This window comes from Pelophylax lessonae (assembly GCF_965119305.1).
Source record: "Pelophylax lessonae genome assembly, chromosome: 4".
In the NCBI taxonomy this organism is placed as follows: domain Eukaryota; kingdom Metazoa; phylum Chordata; class Amphibia; order Anura; family Ranidae; genus Pelophylax; species Pelophylax lessonae.
The window spans coordinates 213,200,553-213,219,967 of NC_138771.1; the positions used below are offsets into that span (position 1 = coordinate 213,200,553).

Sequence of the window (19,415 nt, forward strand, 5' to 3'; positions counted from 1 at the left end):
AGCTAGAGGCATCACCCCTGTACCGGTGTCCATAGCCGACGGTCGGCTGTCTTGTAATGACAACCGATGCGGCTGAGAAGCCGCTCGGCTGTCATTCCAAGGAGCGGGAGGGGACATCCCCCCCCCCGCCGCCTTCCGCGGCTCGCCCCGGGTCTCCTGTCCCACCGGGAGACCCGGGCATCCTACCTTCACCGCCGCTGTCTGACCGGGTCTCCATCTGCACCGCCGCCGTCTGATCGGGTCTCCATTTCTTTGAATTTGGCACCGCCGAGTACACGGAAGTGATGTCATGACATGACATCAGTTCCCGGTACTGGCGGCGCCGAATTCAAAATCTTACAGCATTCAAAACAGCCAAACTTGGTGTTTTGAATGCTTTAAGTGCAGAGGAGGGGTTTTGGGTCTTTTAGACCCCCAGATCCCTCCACCACAGTACCTCTAGACATTAAAAAAATATATATATTTTTTTTTTATGTCTGAAAATATCGTCTGATACCGATATCAGATGACCAAAATATCGGTATCGGCGGTAAAAAAACGATATCGGTCGATCACTACTACAGCCTCATATCTGTAGATCTGAAGTGTGAGATCGAAAGCATCTACTGCCTCTAACTGCTAGCCTCATCGCCAAGCAGATTTTGTACACCCCTCCTACCCGCAGTCTCTTGGGACATGTCCCAGAAGGCTACCGGAACATTCGCATTGTGGCTCGCGCATTCACAGTGGGGAGCCAACGGTGACAACTGTTAGCGTGGCCAGTGGTAGAGACCGGAAGACTGGAGCCAGCCCAGGTGAGGACAGTGCTGGATCCCTGGACTGGTAAGTCTCCTTTCAGCCACTAAAGTGTTTGTAGCTGCTGACTTTAGAGTAGTATTAAACTCAAAAGTAAACATGTATTATATTACAGCTTACCAGTTCATAGATGTGATGGCTGTATTAGATTCCTTTTCTCTATCGTCCATCGACAGACGCAGCCTCTTCTCCATGAGCTGAGTGGGTTTATGCTCTTCCCATCAGGAGTAGTCTAGGCAGGAAAATTTGAATACACACACCCAGGGGGCTGTCCCTCCAGGCATAAACCCCCACTGCACAACCCAACACATCAGTTTGTTTTCTGCCTAGAGAAGGAGTAGACCTAGGTTTCCTGCTGGGACTCCGGTCTCATTTTTTTTTTTTTTATTCTTTTCAGAATATTTTTTTTTTTATTTCTCTTTACTCGCTAGCTAATGTTCAGGTGTTCAATTTCTTGGTGATCTACAAGTAACGATGCAGGCTGGGTCTTCGTACTGGATAATCTAGATCCTTCTAGTCCCCCCACTCTGGCCTACAAGCGTGAGCAGGTTAGAGTTCGACCTAGGCCTAGCCATGATGGTGCCACCTTGTCCGGAGGGAGACAAGCCTGCGAGCAGATGCCTCGCCGGGATGCAACGACCTGGAACGCCCTGAGTCGCAGCATACCCCTTGGCTGGCAGCAGCACCACTTCGGGTGGGAGGCAGTCTGCCCGGAGCAGAGTCCACCCGGTCCATGGTATGGTGAATAACTGTGCCCCTGCTAGCCTTGGGGGGGATGTGGGCCCTCCCCTGGGGATAATGGGATTGTGCCTTCCAAGAGATCCCCCTAATCTGCCCGGTCTGTGTGTCCTTCCCTCTCCCTGTCCCTACGGGGGCTGTGTGTCTGGAGTGCTCAGGGGGAGGGGGGGGTTGAAATGTTACCTTGGGCTTGCTGGTCTCTATTGTGGTTCCTGAGGCCTTCATGTGTCGGTCCCTAGCCGCATGGTGCCCCAACACTTTTAATGGTATTGTGAATGACTAACAGCGGCACATTAAGCACGTGTTAGTTGTGCCGCCAAAACGCTTTAAACGCCGGTATACTTTTGCTGAAAATGTTTCCATTTAGGTGCCACCTAAAGTAGACTATCCTGTTTTCAGATTAAACAAATCTACTCTTGTGCCTGTGGAGGATTCCTCAGTTTTTACGGATCCAGTGGACAGGCGGTTGGAATCCCTTTCCCGCCATCTTAACGTGCTGGCGGGTTCCATTTTGAAACCGGTTTTTGTGTCTCAGACGGTGACAGAATGGATTAGGGGTTTGCGGGAGTCTTTGGACCCCAAGATTAGTTCCTCCGAAACAGCTGGAGCTGGTCGGCTGACCAAGCTTCTAAAAAAGCCTTAGCTGATCTCCCCTTTCTGGGAGACAGGTTGTTTGGCGACTCATTGGATGAGTTGATCAAGGGCCTGACTGGCAGGAAGAGTACTCTTCTTCCTCAATGGGGAGTAAGACACCCCATACTAAGCGGAGTCCCTCCTTTTCTGCTCATAAATGTTTTTTTCGTGCCTCCGGGGCGCAAGAAAAAGGTAAGCCGTTCAGAACTTCTGGAGGTGCTAAGAAACCCTGGGGCAAGTTCAAAGCCGGTCAGTCAGGTGCTGCAGACAAGTCCTCTTCAGCATGAAGGGGCACCCTCACCCGTCTTAGGGGTGGTGGGGGGCATCCGCGCTTCAAGTAACCCTGGACTTCCTTCAGGACGAATGTGTTCGCAAACTGGTTTGTTCCGGGTACAAGATTGAATTATGGTCCTAGCCAGGGGACATGTTTTTTTAATTCAAATCTTCTCCTGTCTCCGGAGCGGTTGAAGGATCTGCGGGAGGCTGTGCGGGATCTGCTGGCTCAAGGGGTGATTGTGCCAGTTCTCCAACAGGAACGCTCTTAAGGTTTCTATTCAAACCTGTTCACCATGCCTAGAAAGGAGGGCAAGGTGCGTCCAATCCTGGATCTCAATGCTGGTCGGTCGGTGGTGGCATCTTTGAATCAGGGGGATTTTCTGGCTTCCGTCGATCTCAAAGGTGCATATCTCCACGTCTCCATATTCGAGGGACATCAGCGATTCTTCCGCTTTGCGATGGCAGAGGAGCACTTTGAATTCGTGGCATTACCCTTTGGTCTCGTCTCAGCTCCCAGAGTTTTTACCAAGGTCCTAGCCCCTGTGCTGGCCTTTTTGTGTCGACGAGGTATCTCCATTGTGAGGTATCTGGACGATCTCCTGTTGCGAGCAGCTTCTTTTCTCTGTCGCTCATTGACAGACGCAGTCCTCTTTGATTAATATCAGTAGGGTTATACTGCCCCCTACAGGAGTAGGACACTAGGCAGGGAAAACGTTCTGGCCACACCTTAGGGGCAGTCCCAGAGGGTATATCCTCTCTCTCCCTGCTACAGGATGTCAGTTTTTTTCTGCCTAGTCAGGAGTAAGGACCTAAGTTCCTTGCTGGGATCTCTGGTCCTGGCAAGCTTTTTTAGATATTGTGCTACCTTCCCTGTGTCCTAAGCCCAGTCATCCTCGGGAGTTTGCGTTACACTCCTTGGATGTGGTTCGGGCGATCAGGGTGTACTTGACTACTACGGAATCTTTCCGTGAGACGGATTCACTGTTTGTGATCACGGATGGCCCTAGAAAGGGGTTGCCTGCGTCTGCCGCGACTATCTCTAGATGGATCAGACAGACAGTGGTACAGGCTTATTCTATTTAGGGTCGGGTTCCTCCGTTCCCTGTTAAGGCGCACTCCACTCGGGCGCTTAGTGCTTCCTGGGCCTTCCGCCATCAGGCACAGACTTGTATAAAGTACTCGAAATTTCTACTTGAGTAAAAGTACAAGTGCTCGATCAAAAAATTACTTGAGTAGAAGTGGAAGTGCTCGCAGAAAAAGTTACTTAAGTAGAAGTACTAAAGTATTCAACATTTTTTTTACTTAAGTATTGCAAGTAGTTTTTTCAAAAAATTTGCTACTTAAGTACTAAAAGTAAAAAGTACCAGTAGTTTTGAAAAAAAATTTCTACTCAAGTACTGAAAGTAAAAGTACAAGTACTGTGTTATGTAGTTATTAAAGAAAGAAGTCAAAAGTATGAACATCATATTGTTTTTATTATTTCAAATGATTTATTCAAATGATTAACCTGTGTTTGTTAGTAGTTTCTTGATGCACTTTAAGCGCTGTAGCACCATTTATTTGTTTGTTTCATATTTTCTTTTTGTTGGAAAGATTTGGTATAGCAGCTTTTATTATACACAGCCTTTATTTTCGTATGCGCTGATTTACAAATGACATTATACACATTTTTTTGAGCTTTATGCAACCTGCCATCTACTGTTCTGGCAGTGGTAATTTTTTTAAAAGTAACGAGTAACTATGCAGCACAAAAAAAAAATACTTGAGTAGAAGTATCGAAATCATCGAAAAAATGTAGTGAAGTAAAAGTAGAAGTAGGAGAAAAAAATTCTACTCTAGGAAAGTACAGATACCGCATTTCGGTACTTAAGTACAGTACTTAAGTAGTTCTACTTCGTTACTATACATCTCTGATCAGGCATCAGTGGTTCAGGTTTGCAAGGCGGCTACCTGGTCGTCGGTTCATACCTTTACAAAATTTTATAAAGTTGATGTGCTGGCATCGGCGGATGCCTCTTTTGGCCGCAAGGTTATGCAGGCCGCTGTTTGAGGAGACCGGTGGTCTACCTCGAGGGTTTTTTTCTGTTGGGTTTTCAGTTGAGTCTCATCCTTTTGTCCGATGAGCCTTTAAGACTTCTAGTTGGCACCGGTTGGGCCTTCTGGATTGGATTTTGATTTCCGTTATCCCACCCCTCATTTGTGGCACTGCTTTGGGACGTCCCTAATGATATTAATCAAAGAGGACTGCGTCTGTCAATGAGAGACAGAGAAAATTGGATTTTTGACTTACCGTAAAATCCTTTTCTCTTAAGCTGATTGACAGACGCAGTACCCGCCCCTCTATTTTGAGTTGGGTTGGGTTAAATTCTCTGACACTGCTTTGTTACATAACTGACATCCTGTAGCAGGGAGAGAGAGGATATACCCTCTGGGACTGCCCCTAAGGTGTGGCCAGAACGTTTTTCCTGCCTAGTGTCCTACTCCTGTAGGGGGCAGTATAACCCTACTGATATTATTCAAAGAGGACTGCGTCTGTCAATGAGCTTAAGAGAAAAGGATTTTACGTTAAGTCAAAAATCCAATTATTCAGATCTGCTGGAAAACATCTCTATCACCATTCAGACCCTTCAGGATTTCGGGTGGATGATCAATGTCACCAAATCTGCCCTAACTCCATCTGTGTGGGTCACCGATCTGGGGCTGATTCTCGACTCTGCTCTGGCGAGGATCTTCCTTCCCTTGGACAAGCTTCAGAAGTTGAAAAGAGCGGTCCAATTATTGATGGAGGCCGATCAGTCCTCTTTGTGGGCTTGCATGAGGGCACTGAGTCTGATGGTCTCGACCTTCGAAGCAGTCCCATTTGCTCAGTCTCACACAAGACAGCTGCAGAAAGAGATTCTGTCACAATTGAACAGAGATCCTCAGTCATAGGACCAAAAGATTCGGTTGAGCCATCTCACGAAGTCCGCTCTCTCTTGCTGGATCCAGTCACCTGTCCTGTGCCATGGCAACTCCTTCTTGTCGGTGTTTTGGATGGTGGTTACCACGGACGCCAGCCTATCAGGCTGGGGTGGAGTGCTTGGGAAGCTCTGTGCTCAGGAGACTTGGGCATCGGAAGAGTCTTACTTGTCTATCAATATTCTGGAACTGAGAGTGCTCAAGCTCTGCCTGCTTCACTGGACGAGATGGCTACACGGCTCTCCGGTTCGGGTCCAGTCGGACAATCCCATGCCCGTGGCTTACATCAATCATCAAGGGGGCACCAGGAGTGCCCTAGCGGCCAAGGAGGTGGCCGAGATTCTGGTATGGGTGGAACACAATGTTCCGGCTCTTTCCGCAGTCCACATCCCGGATGTGGAGAATTGGCAAGCCGATTACCTCAGTGGCCAGGTGTTGGATCAGGGGGAGTGGTCCCTGCATCCGCAGGTGTTTTCATCTCCTGTGTGTCCAGTGGGGTTTTGTGGCCAGGTCTCGGGAACCTCTGGCCGACGCCACAGACGCTCTAGTGGCTCCTTGGAGTCAGTATCGCCTGATCTATGCCTTCCCTCCGCTCGTTCTCCTGCCAAGGTTTCTTTGCAGGGTGGCGATGGAAGGCATTCCAGTAGTTCTGGTGGCACCAGACTGGCTTCGGAGGTCTTGGTACACAGAGCTGGTAAAAATGGTCGTGGATTCTCCATAGCGTCTTTGCAGCAAAATCTACTATCTCAAGTACCGATCTTCCATTCTGCTTTACAGTCGCTGGCTTTAATGGCTTGGCTGTTGAAAACAAGGTGTTGAGGGATAGAGGTCTTTCTGATTCGGTGATGCCTACCCTTTTTGAAGGCCAGGAAGTCGACATTTAGGAAGATCTATCATCGTACGTGGAAATCGTACATTTCCTGGGGTGAATCGCTGTAGCTGTACCCTCTATAGCTAGGGTTTTGGCCTTTTTACAAAAAGGAGTTGAGCAGCGCTTGGTGTTGGGTACTATCAAGGGCCAGGTTTCGGCCTTGGCTATTTACTTCCATGGTCCGTTGGCTACTCATAGTTTGATTCGCACCTTCGTTCAGGGGTTGTGTCATCTGGCCCCCCTGAGGAGGTCCCCGTTACCACCATGGGATCTTAAGCTGGTTTTGCCTATTCTTCAAAAGCCTCCTTTTGAGAATCTTAGGGAGATTTCTCTGCTTTGTCGCAGAAGGTTGCCTTCCTAGTGGCTATCACTTCTGCCCCCAAAGTCTCTGAGTTGGCGGCATTGTCCTGTCTTTCCCCCTATTTGGTGGTCCACAGGGATAAAGTGGTCCTCCAACCTAATCCATTCTTTCTTCCTAAGGTGGTGTCGGATTTTCACCTGAATGAAGACTTTGTGTTGCCTTCCTTATGTCCTAAGCCTTGACATCACAAGGAAGTTGCTTTGCACTCTCTGGATGTGGTTTGGGCGATAAGGGTTTATCTGACGGTTACTGAGTCGTTCAGGAAGTCGGACTCCCTTTGTCCTTCTGGACGGTCCTCGCAAAGGTTTGGCTGCGTCCGCTGTGACCATTTCGAGATGGATCAGGCAGAGGGTTGCTCAGGCTTATTCGATCAAGGGTCAGGTTCCTCCTTTCCCTGTGAAGGCGCATTCTACTAGAGCGCTGAGTGCCTCTTGGGCTTTTCGCCATCAGACCTCCGTTGTACAAGTTTGTAAGGCAGCGACTTGGTCGTCTGCACACCTTTACCAAATTTTACAAGGTGGATTTGTTGGCTTCTTTGGATGCCTCTTTCGGCCTCAAGGTTTTGCAGGCTGCTGTTTCATAAGAGAATGTTTGTTTGTACTTCTCTTCAGGGTCTTTTATCTGGGTGAGCTCCTGTTGTTTGGTTGAGCTCCATGTTGCCCAGTTGGCTACGTTTAGCCTTTTGGAGTTGACGTTACTGTCTGGTTGCGTTTTCCCACCCCTCATGCCTATACTGCTATGGGACGTCCCACTCAGCTCATGGAGATGAGGCTGCGTCTGTCGATGGACGATAGAAAAAATAAGATTCTTGTACGATCTCAACGTAAAATCCTTTTCTCTGATGTCCATTGACAGACGCAGCACCCGCCCCTCTGTTTGTTTGGGGTTGGTTCTGTTGTCTTCACTGCTTTTAAACTAAACTGATATGCTGGGTTGTGCAGTGGGGGTTTATGCCTGGGGGGACAGCCCCCTGGGTGTGTGTACTCAAATTTTCCTGCCTAGACTACTCCTGATGGAAGGAGCATAAACCCATTTAGCTTATGGAGCTGAGGATGCGTCTGATGATGTACATCAGAGAAAAAGTTTTTACGGTACGTACGGTGTCTCGCTAATACAGGAGGTGTGTTACTGGCAAGATCACCAGGTGAAAATAGAGGGTAAAAAGCCAAAGAAAAGAAAATTGATGTAGCCACCACATCTAATGATTGAAATATAATAAAATACATATTTGGTTATGATTCACTGAAAATTAGCTGTTCTTGTGTTGGAGTCAAAACAGTATAGCTAGCTAATGGATTTTGTGCTGTCTTACCTATGTGACCACTACAATTTGGCTTTTAAACTTATATGGCCTGTTCTTCTTCTGCCTTTCATCCCCTTTAAATTTAAAGAGGAGGTGTACATTTTTTAGGAATTACGAAAGCATGGAGATTATGATATATTGTTCACAGCTAGTACTGTAGGTAGAGCTGAATAATATATTGTGAATATTTTCTTGGACTGTGGTACTACATAGCTCTACTAAGCATTACAGTAGGGTAAATGCTCTGGCCAGTTTGGGTGAAAGATTTTTTTTATGTTTAAATTAAAGTGTTCCTTTCACATAGAACAGGTTGGGTTAACTTACACATTTTAAGTTAGATTTAATTCAGTCTTAGTGCCCCCATTAAGTAGACTTTATTCTCTAAGCCGACTTGCAAACTACATACACTGTTGTGTATAGGAGAAAAGTAGATTCTAATGTGATCAGTATAAAAGTAAGCTTGCTTTTTAAATATTTCCTCACATACCACTAAACATTACCACGTATCAGTATTACATTTTGGTAACAGATTGAGTAATGCAAAATAAATCCCATTTTCTAGTCCCATTTTACAGTGCCATACCTCAGGCTGTTTGCATTGTCTGGTATAAAGTACAACATCACTCAACTTCTTGTGAAAGCCTCAGCCAATATTTGCTTTTCTTAAGTGTTGTTCCCAGAGATGGTGATGTTACAGTCTCCACAAGTTAGCACCACAGGGCTCCACAAGGAAGATTGTATGGGCAAGAAAGAGCAGACACTCACCCAGCAGGAAAATCAGGTAAATTAAACTCTCTTGTTGGAGTAGAGCCCTATTGATTTAGTGTACAATGACTAGTTGGCACCATTGTTTTAAACAATCAGAAAGATTGCATCATACATTCCTTCTGTTCATGAAGAAAAGTACAGAGGTTTCCAAAGCAAGGATGAAAAGAGCCTTAAATAAACATGCCATAAAGACTTCTTTAGCTGAAAGAGTTTAGAAAATGGCATATACAGTGCCTTGCGAAAGTATTCGGCCCCCTTGAACTTTGCAACCTTTTGCCACATTTCAGGCTTCAAACATAAAGATATAAAACTGTAATTTTTTGTGAAGAATCAACAACAAGTGGGACACAATCATGAAGTGGAATGAAATCTATTGGATATTTCAAACTTTGTTAACAAATAAAAAACTGAAAAATTAGGCGTGCAAAATTATTCAGCCCCTTTACTTTCAGTGCAGCAAACTCTCTCCAGAAGTTCAGTGAGGATCTCTGAATGATCCAATGTTGACCTAAATGACTAATGATGATAAATAGAATCCACCTGTGTGTAATCAAGTCTCCGTATAAATGCACCTGCACTGTGATATTCTCAGAGGTCCGTTTTTAAAGCTCAGAGAGCATCATGAAGAACAAGGAACACACCAGGCAGGTCTGAGATACTGTTGTGGAGAAGTTTAAAGCTGGATTTGGATACAAAGATTTCCCAAGCTTTAAACATCCCAAGGAGCACTGTGCAAGCGATTGATATTGAAATGGAAGGAGTATCAAACCACTGCAAATCTACGAAGACCTGGCCGTCCCTCTAAACTTTCAGCTCATACAAGAAGACTGATCAGAGATGCAGCCAAGAGGCCCATGATCACTCTGGATAAACTGCAGAGATCTACAGCTGAGGTGGGAGACTCTGTCCATAGGACAACAATCAGTCGTATACTGCACAAATCTGGCCTTTATGGAAGAGTGGCAAGAAGAAAGCCATTTCTTAAAGATATCCATAAAAAGTGTCGTTTAAAGTTTGCCACAAGCCACCTGGGAGACACACCAAACATGTGGAAGAAGGTGCTCTGGTCAGATGAAACCAGAATCAAACTTTTTGGCAACAACGCAAAACCTTATGTTTGGCGTAAAAGCAACACAGCTCATCACCCTGAACACACCATCCCCACTGTCAAACATGGTGGTGGCAGCATCCTGGTTTAGGCCTGCTTTTCTTCAGCAGGGACAGGGAAGGTGGTTAAAATTGATGGGAAGATGGATGGAGCCAAATACAGGACCATTCTGGAAGAAAACCTGATGGAGTCTGCAAAAGACCTGAGACTGGGACGGAGATTTGTCTTCCAACAAGACAATGATCCAAAACATAAAGCAAAATCTACAATGGAATGGTTCACAAATAAACATATCCAGGTGTTAGAATGGCCAAGTCAAAGTCCAGATCTGATGGCCAAGTCAAAGTCCAGACCTGAATCCAATCGAGAATCTGTGGAAAGAACTGAAAACTGCTGTTCACAAACGCTCTCCATCCAACCTCACTGATCTCGAGCTGTTTTGCAAGGAGGAATGGGCAAAAATTTCAGTCTCTCAATGTGCAAAACTGATAGAGACATACCCCAAGCGACTTACAGCTGTAATCGCAGCAAAAGGTGGCGCTACAAAGTATTAACTTAAGGGGGCTGAATAATTTTGCACATATCGGGACTGTGGACCTCGCGCTTATGGGGTGTGTGGTGTTATCCAATTAAGTGTTTATAAATTAGCTGCCTGCTGCAATGAAAGTGCTAGTGCTTTAAATGAGTGAAGGTCAGTGATTGCAGCGCTGCTATTTTAAATATATATAAATAAGTGTTCATAAAACAATTTTAGAAAATGGTGATTAAACCATTCATGTAAACCATCAATAAAGTGCTATTCAGTGCAATTATTGTGCAAAATACAAAAAATAAAAATAAAAATAAAAATTGCAGATATTACAATGTAAAACTTCAAAAAATGCAAACTGAGTGTGAACAGTCCATAAAACAGTTCTTTGCAGTAACAGAAGTAGGATGCTTGATCTTGCAACTTCGGGGTCTCCCCCTTAGGGTATCTACTTACCACTATGTGGTGTTTTTAGAGCAGATTATAGTAGAGTGAGCTGTTGTTGTTTCTTGCAAAGCTGTTTGGACTATGTTGGAAGCGATCCTTCTTCTTTAAGCGGTATTCTCAGGTGTCCTCATGAAATAAAGAATGGCAGAGCCAGGCTGTTGTTTGTGGCATCCACATCCAGCACAGATGAGCTCACCTGTGCTGGATGTGGATGCCACAAACAACAGCCTGGCTCTGCCATTCTTTATTTCATGAGGACACCTGAGAATACCGCTTAAAGAAGAAGGATCGCTTCCAACATAGTCCAAACAGCTTTGCAAGAAACAACAACAGCTCACTCTACTATAATCTGCTCTAAAAACACCACATAGTGGTAAGTAGATACCCTAAGGGGGAGACCCCGAAGTTGCAAGATCAAGCATCCTACTTCTGTTACTGCAAAGAACTGTTTTATGGACTGTTCACACTCAGTTTGCATTTTTTGAAGTTTTACATTGTAATATCTGCAATTTTTATTTTTATTTTTATTTTTTGTATTTTGCACAATAATTGCACTGAATAGCACTTTATTGATGGTTTACATGAATGGTTTAATCACCATTTTCTAAAATTGTTTTATGAACACTTGAATAATTTTGCACGCCCAATTTTTCAGTTTTTTATTGAATCCATTAAATCCAATAAATTTCGTTCCACTTCATGATTGTGTCCCACTTGTTGTTGATTCTTCACAAAAAATGAGTTTTATATCTTTGTTTGAAGCCTGAAATGTGGCAAAAGGTTGAAAGTTCAAGGGGACTGAATACTTTCGCAAGGCACTGTACCTGTACTGATTCATTAATAAACATATATATATATATATATATATATATATATATATATATATATATATATTATATTTTATTCTGTAAATGTCCAAGACTTCCCTGTTCTCAAAAGTCGATTGATTACTTCTGGCAAATGGCACAGTCCTCCCTTTGATAAAAACAGAGCTTTCCTTGTTTAGGCCCCTTTTCAATCACAATTACTTAATAGCTCTGAATTACTAGTGTCTGCATTGTTTTTGTGCTCTCTTGCTTGGAGCAGTAACTTATAAATAAATGTCACTTACAATACAATTTATATTCCATTCTCCTACTTGCCTGAGATGTCATTTAGTGTTGTTCTTACTAAGACAACTTCTCATAATTGTACACATCCAGTAGCCATGATGGCTTCCAACTCTCTTGGTCATTTTTTGGCTTTAGATTTTGCCTTTGTCACATTGTTTAATATACAGTGCATTCATAAAGTATAAAGACCCTCTTCACTTTTTTCAATTTTGTTATGTTGCAGCGTGATACTACAGTTGTTTTAAATTCCTATTTCGTTCATTGACGGACACAGCTACTGATCTTCATAACCGTTGGGTTATACTGCCCCCTACAGGAGTAGGACACTAGGCAGAAAAAGGATCTGGCTACGCCTATGGGCAGCCCCAGGGCGTACACTCCCTCTCTCTGCTATAGGTACTCAGGTTTTTTCTGCCTAGTCAAGAGTAAGGATCTAGTTCCTTGCTGAGATTCTCTGGTCCTGGCAATTTTTTCTTTTTTAGATAGAAATTTTTTCTCCTGGTTTTTTCTGTGAGATCTACAATCAACTGCCAGACTGGGCAACAGGCTGGATATTCTAGATCCAGTGGTCAACCCAGTCTGGCCAGCGAGCAAGCACAGACCGCAGGGGCTGGCCTGAAAGTTAAACACCTCGCAAGGTCGATTACGACTGGGTCTCGATCCGAGTCGCAGCGTTCCTCCTGGCCGACAGCCCCCCCATTTTGATGGAGAGGGGTTCTGCCTGGAGCAGTGCCCGTCTGGTTCCTGGTATGGTGAGTATCTATCCCCCCCTCCCCTCTGCTCCTGGAGGGTTCCGGGGTGGTCGTACCCCTGGGTTCCCCTCCTCCCTGTCAAGACACCCCGCTTTCATCTGTCCCCCATCCTACCCCCCCCTCCACATATGCTGGGGCTGTGTGAATGGTCTGGTCCACCTCCTGGGGTGGGGGCAGGGCGCTATGCTGGTGATAGGGGCCGAGAAGGTCCGGCGACCGGACGATCGGCTGTGCTGGGGGTTGTACCTGGTGGGGGATCCTGCCAGGGCCCGCCCCTCCTGCCTGTGCTTTTTCCTTAAGCCTTAGGGATCCCTCCTGGGTCCCTGGAAGCCTCATGGTGTTGCCATTTTGCTGTAGCCTGTGTTTCTATGCACGGCAGCTATGTTTGTGTTGTCCGGCCATTTTGCGGTGGTTTGCTATTGAAATAGTGACAGCCATGACAGTGGAGCCCTGTGGGCGGCGATTTCGGCGGTCAAAGCCCCTCCTCCTCTCCTTGTGCTGACTCCTGTATCATTTCACTTCTTGATCGCTGCACATGGAGTGCAGATTATCCTGGTGGCTGTTTCTGCTGGGTGGGGAATCCGGAGGGGTCCTCTCCCTCTCTGCTGAGGATCTCTTGGTGCTTTTTGCCTGGCGACCGGATGGTGCTGCCAGCGCTGTGGGGGTTGTCCCTTTGCAGTGTTATACACTTTTTATGGGGTCCCCCTTGTGACTCATGGAGTCTTTTGAGCACCTCTCCCTACCTGATCCCCTCTCTGAGGCTGCGGTGCCCTCCGGGTTCCAACCACCTATCGATGCACTGATAGCTGTCCTGGAGTCCTTTGTGTCCACAGTGAAGGTGGTTTTCGGGCGATGGGCTAGCAAAAAGCTTCGCCCTCCCTGCCTCATCTGTCTCATCAGATCCTGAATCTGATTTGGCAGCCGCGGATGTGGGTCAACCTGCTGGGTCTGCAACCACGCGCCCGGATTCCTCTTATATTGAGGATGATTCCTCCACATCTGCAACCGCGCACGAAAAGGTGCTGGTGGAAGCACTGATTGTATCTGTGTGTGAGGCCTTAAAAATAGAGGCTGCAGCTGCGACGGAGGCGCAGGTTCCCTTTGTCACTCTCAAGCCATCCGGAGCGGCAAAGGTGTTTCCTTTCCCCACTTATTTTGACAGAATTGTCGCTAAAGAGTGGGGACCTGTTGGGGTCCCTAAACGCCTTACTAGGTGTTACCCCTATGAGGAGTCCCTTTATTAAGAAGTGGACCCTCCGGTGTCCAGATTGAACAAAGTAACCATGATTCCGGTTGAAGAGTCCCCGGCCTTTAAGGATCCGGCTGACAGGAAGGCGGAGGCTGTGGCCCGCAATATGTACACTGAGGCTGGTATTCACCATTGCTCTGGTGTCACAAACTCTGATCGAGTGGGCTAAGCGCTTACACCGTGACCTGGCGGGAGAACAGCTCCCTTCTGCATTTGCTGAGCTGGCGGACCTGCTAGTCCATGGGCTGCAGTTTATCTGTGATGCCTATTTGGATGTGGCTCCCCTAGTGGCTTGGCTCTCTGTTTCGGCAGTGGTCCTTCGCCGTGTCTTTTGGCTCAAATGCTGGGCCGGTCCAGACTTCTAAAATGGCCTTGACTGATCTTCCTTTTTAAGGAGATTGTGTGTTTGGAGCTACCCTGGATGACAATATTAAAGGCCTCACAGAGGGGAAGAGTACGTTTCTTCCACCGGCTACTAAGGGCAAGGAACCTCGTCGTAGACGTGGGTCCTCCTCAGCTTATAGGAAGTTGTTTCATCCCTCAGGGCCAACTGACAAGGGCTGGAAGCCTTTCAGGCCCCCCTCTGGAGGATCCAAATGAACCTGGTCTGGCAAGCGGAGAGCGGGCTTCTCCAGACCCGCGGACAAGGCTCCTTTTAGCATGAAGGTGCGCTCTCACCCGTCTTCGCTGGGTTTCCGGACCTGTGGACTTCTCTGGTAAAGAACAAGTGAGTCCACAAAGTAATTTAGTCCGGCTACAAGATCGAGTTTCACTCTTGTACCCCGGGAAGGTTCTTTCCTTCCAATTGGCGTCTGTCCCTGCACCGCGTACAGTGTCTGTTTTGAGAGGTATAAGACCTTTTGTTTCAAGAGGTGATTGTCCCGGTTCCGACTTTTTCAGGGTTTTTACTCAAACCTGTTTACAGTTCCCAGGAAGAAAGGCAAGGTGCATCCAATCCTGGACCTCAAGGCGCTGAACTGCTTTGTGCAGGTGCAGAAGTTCAGAATAGTCCATTCGCACGGTGGGGGGAATGGAGTCAATTCGCTCGCAGGGTCAGGGAGATTTTCTTGCCTCTATCAATATCAAGGATACTTACCTTCACATTCCGATATGTGCTGGTCACCAGCGCTTCCTCCACTTTGCCATGGAATAGGAGCATTATCAGTTTGTGGAGTTACCCTTTGGTCTGGCCTCTGCTCCTCAGGTCTTCACAAAAGTGTTAGCCCCAGTTCTAGCTTTGTTACGCCACCGGGGGATTGCAGTATTGTGCTACTTGGACGACCTCCTTCTGTGAGCGGAGTCTTCTACTGCTCTGGTGGAAAACCTGGAGATTACTATGCGAACTCTGCGGGAGTTCAGCTGGATTCTGAATTTTCAGAAGTCTGCTTTGGTTCCATCCACAAAGCTGAACTATCTGGGTTTGACTCTGGACTCGGCGTTAGCCAGAGTTCTCCTTCCTATGTACAAACTCCAGAAATTGCAGGCTGCAATTCGTCTCCTGCTGTCCAGGAGATGGTCATCCCGCCGGACTTGCTTGCGGGTGCTGGGCCTGATGGTGTCTACCTTCGAAGTGGTTCCGTTTGCACAGTTCTACACGAGGTCCCTGCAAATGTAGATTCTGGCCAAATGGGACAAGATTCCGCAGTCACTGGACAATCAGATCGAGTAGAGTCGAAGAACGAAGGAGTCCCTAATATGGTGGTTCATTCTCCGACGCTTCGGCTAGGCAAATCCTTCATCCCCTTGTATTGGACAGTGGTCACAACGGATGCCAGCCTATCCAGCTGAGGAGGCGTCCTCGGCAAACATTCTGCTCAGGGGATCTGGACACTGGAAGAGTCGACTCCAGACTACTGACCAATATCTTGGAACTCCAAGCAATCAGACTGTCTATACCATTGGACGATGGTCTTCAGGGATGCCCAGTGCGCATTCTATTGGACAGTGCCATGGCCGTGGCTTATGTCAATCACCAGGGGGGCACAAGAAGTGTCCTGGCAGCTCTGGAGGTAGCCGGCATTCTAAGGTGGGCAGAATGGTTTGTCCCAGCCCTCTCCGCCGTACACATTCCCAGCGGGGAAAACGGACAGGCGGATTACCTCATTCAGCAGGCGTTGGACCAAGGGGAGTTGTCCCTTCATCCAGAGGTGTTTCATTAGTTGTCGGCAGTGGGGCTTCCCCGAAGTGGATCTGTTGAAGTCTCGGCGCAACAGAAAGGTGCAGAGGTTTGTGGCTCAGTCACAGGATCCTCTGGCAGCCGCCACAGACGCGCTGGTGGCGCCGTGAGGTCAGTATCGTCTGATTTACGCCTTCCCTCCTGTCAAGCTTCTGCCAAGACTTTTACCCAGAATTGAGGCAGAGGGAATTCAGGTCATCTTAGTAGCTCCGGACTGGTCTCACCGGGCTTGGTACACTGATCTGGTGCGGCTGGTCGCCGACGTTCCTTGGAAGCTTCCTCTCAGGGAGGATCTGCTGTCCCAAGGACCCATCTTCCATCCTGCTTTACAGTCGTTGGCTTTGACGGCTTGGCTGTTGAATGCCAGGTGCTGAAGGATAGAGGTTTATCTAAGTCAGTAATTCCTACGCTTTTAAAAGCTAGGAAATCTACTTCTAGGAAGAACTACCATCATACGTGGAAGAGGTATGCCAAGAAGCTGTTTAGCAGGGAATGACGCGCCTGCACCGTAAGTGACGAGCAAGGCCGGTGCAGGCGCATTGACTCCTGGGAGCGATGACGTTCGGCTCCCAGGAGTCAATGCAAGCAGGAAGTCACGGCGCGGGCCGCTGCCGCAGAGGGAGGAAGTGGAAGGAAGGTAAGTATATTTTCCTCAAAAACAAGGTAAGTAAAGCAAAAAAAAATCATGATTATCCAATTTTTTTTTAGGTTACTTAGAGCAAGCGGATGTCAAATTTTCATTTTGAGGCTGGAACTCCACTTTAAGAGGAAAAGTCAACGTCATTTTAAGGTGTCCTAACACACAGGTTCCCAGTACTTCTAATCCCAGGCAGTTTAGAGGGCCTCAGCCATCTGGATCTAGAGCCAAGCCTTCAATTCAAGGGCAGAAGAAACCCTCAGCCCAGAGGCCTACCAAGCCTAGCTCTAAATCTACCTTGTGAAGGAACGCCCCCACTCAGTCGGGTTGGGGGAAGGCTGCTACAGATCTCGGAGGCCTGGATGGAAATGATTCAGGACAACTGGGTTATTTCCACAGCCTCGCAGGGGTACAAACTAGAATTTCGGGTGTTTCCTCATCCTTGGTTTGTAAGGTCAAACATACCTGCAGATCCTCTAAAAATAAGTTCCTTCTTTCTGGCTCTGGACCATCTGAGGTCTCAAGCAGAGATTACAGAAAGTCCAGACAACGAGAAATTCAGGAGTTTTTTATTAAAACCTTTTCGTAGTTCCCAAGCCAAACGGAGATGCAAGACCTATTCTGGATCTCAAAGCTCTGAACCAATTCTTAAACATTCGCACATTCTGAATAGAGTCAATTCACTCCCTCAAGGCCTCTCTGCGAGGAGAAAAATTTCTAGCATCCATAGACATTAAGGATGCATACCATCACGTGCCAGTTTTTCAGGCCCATCAAAGATTTTTGCGCTTTGCGGTGGAAGACCATCACTTTCAGTTCGTGGCCTTGCCTTTTGGGTTAGCCACGGCTCCATGAGTGTTCACAAAACCCTAGCTCCAGTATTGGTTATTCTAAGGTCTCAAGGCATAGCAGTGGTAGGATACCTGAATGATCTATTACTCATAGACTGGTCGGCTTCTACTCTAAGCCAGAATGTGTTCCGGGCAGTTCAGTTCTTAGAACGTCTGGGTTGGATTCTGAATTTGGCAAATTCAGTGTTGCAGCTGGTTTAGAGTCTAGAGCAGCGATGGCAAACCTTGGCGCCCCAAATGTTTTGGAACCACGTTTCCCATGATGCTCAACTACACTGCAGAGTGCATGAGCATCATGGGAAATGTAGTTTCAAAACATCTGGGGTGCCAAGGTTTTCCATCACTGGTGTAGAGTATTTGGGTTTCCTTGTGGACACAGTACAGGCACTGGTGTTGTAGCCCTGAAGGATCTAGTTCGGATCGTAAGAGAGAAAAAGTATCCTTCTGTATGTCTAAGTATGAGTTTGCTAGGGAAGATGGTGTCCTCATTAGCAGCAGTTCCTTAGGCCCAATTTCATGCCAGACCTTTACATGTCAGCCTGGAGCAAAAGATCCAGGCCCTAGATTGTCGCATGTCTCTAGTACCAAGAGTATGTCAGAGTCTAGGTTGGTGGTTGGTAGCCAGGAATTTGTAGAGGGGGAAATCCTTTCTTCCAGTAGGAAAATGGTCCTGTTAGAAAGGAGCTTCTTCATCAATATCCTGGAAATCCAAGCGGTTTGTCGGGCATTAAGGTACTGGACTCCCAGACTTTGGGGATGCCCCGTCAGGGTACAATCCGACAAAGCCACAGCTGTGGCCTATATCAACCATCAGGGGTGCACCAAGAGTCAGCCCAGAAGGAGGTGGGTCACATCCTATTCTGGGCAGAGAAATTTGTTCCATGACTGTTGACGGTTTTCATTCCAGGAGTAGAAAAATGGGCAGGAAGACTTTCTGAGTCGCCAGCAGATGTTTCCAGGGGAATGGTCCTTACATCCTGAGATCTTTGCATTCATTTGTCAATCGGGGGGGTCCCGGACATAGGTCTGTTGGCATCCAGGTTCAACAACAAGTTGAACAAATTTGTGTCCAGGACCAAGGATCCACTCACAGTCGGAGTGGATGCCATGGTGACTCCCTGGGAGCAGTTCTCCCTGATCTATTCCTTTCCCCCTGTTTAGCTGCTGCCACGACTTCTGCGCAGGTTTCAGGAAGAAGGGAAACCAGTAATCCTGGTGGCTCCAGCTTGGCCCAGGAGGATTTGGTATGCGCAAATTCTAAGGTTGGCGGTGGGAAGGCCATGGGTTCTCCCACTGCATCCAGATCTGCTCTCTGTGTCTAATATTCCACCCTGCTTTACAACCTCTAAATTTGACAGTTTTTGACTATTGAAGCCTGGATTTTGGGGGAGTGGGGTATATCTGGTCCTGCAGTCTCTACCGTGGTAAACGCTAGTAAACCAGTCTCTAGGGGCATTATATTACAGAGTCTGGAAGTCTTACATTTCTTAGTGTGAGCCCAGGAAGTGGCATCCCCGTAAATATATAATCGGGATAATTCCAGCCTTCTTGCAAGTAGGGGTAGATATGAAGCTAGCCCTGGGCACTATTAAAGGTCAAATTTCAGTGTTGTCAGTCTTTTTTTCAAACATCGGTTGCTTCGCATTCCTTGGTCCAAGCCTTTATACAAGGGGTGCTATGTATGCTTTCGCCAGTTAGGCCACCGATGTGTCCTTGGGAATTAAATTCGGTCCTGGCGGTTCTACAGAAACAGCCTTTAGAGCCCATTCGGCATATTCTTCTGGTTCTTTTGACCAGAAAGTTAGTCTTTTTGGTTGCAGTAACTTCAGCTAGAAGAATATCAGAGTTAGC

The 19,415-nt window shown here is 46.9% G+C and overlaps 1 protein-coding gene across 1 annotated transcript in view; it reads left to right on the plus strand.

The window, feature by feature from the left end:
• The window catches only part of MOV10L1 (Mov10 like RNA helicase 1), a gene marked incomplete at its 3' end in the record, with an annotated part of 461,653 nt that overhangs the window by 282,497 nt on the left and 159,741 nt on the right, over positions 1 to 19,415 (plus strand). The window contains exon 14 of the mRNA XM_082256834.1: positions 8,604 to 8,716. Within this exon, the coding sequence (XP_082112960.1) occupies positions 8,604 to 8,716 (113 nt within the window). The remainder of the gene's footprint in view (positions 1 to 8,603; positions 8,717 to 19,415) is intronic.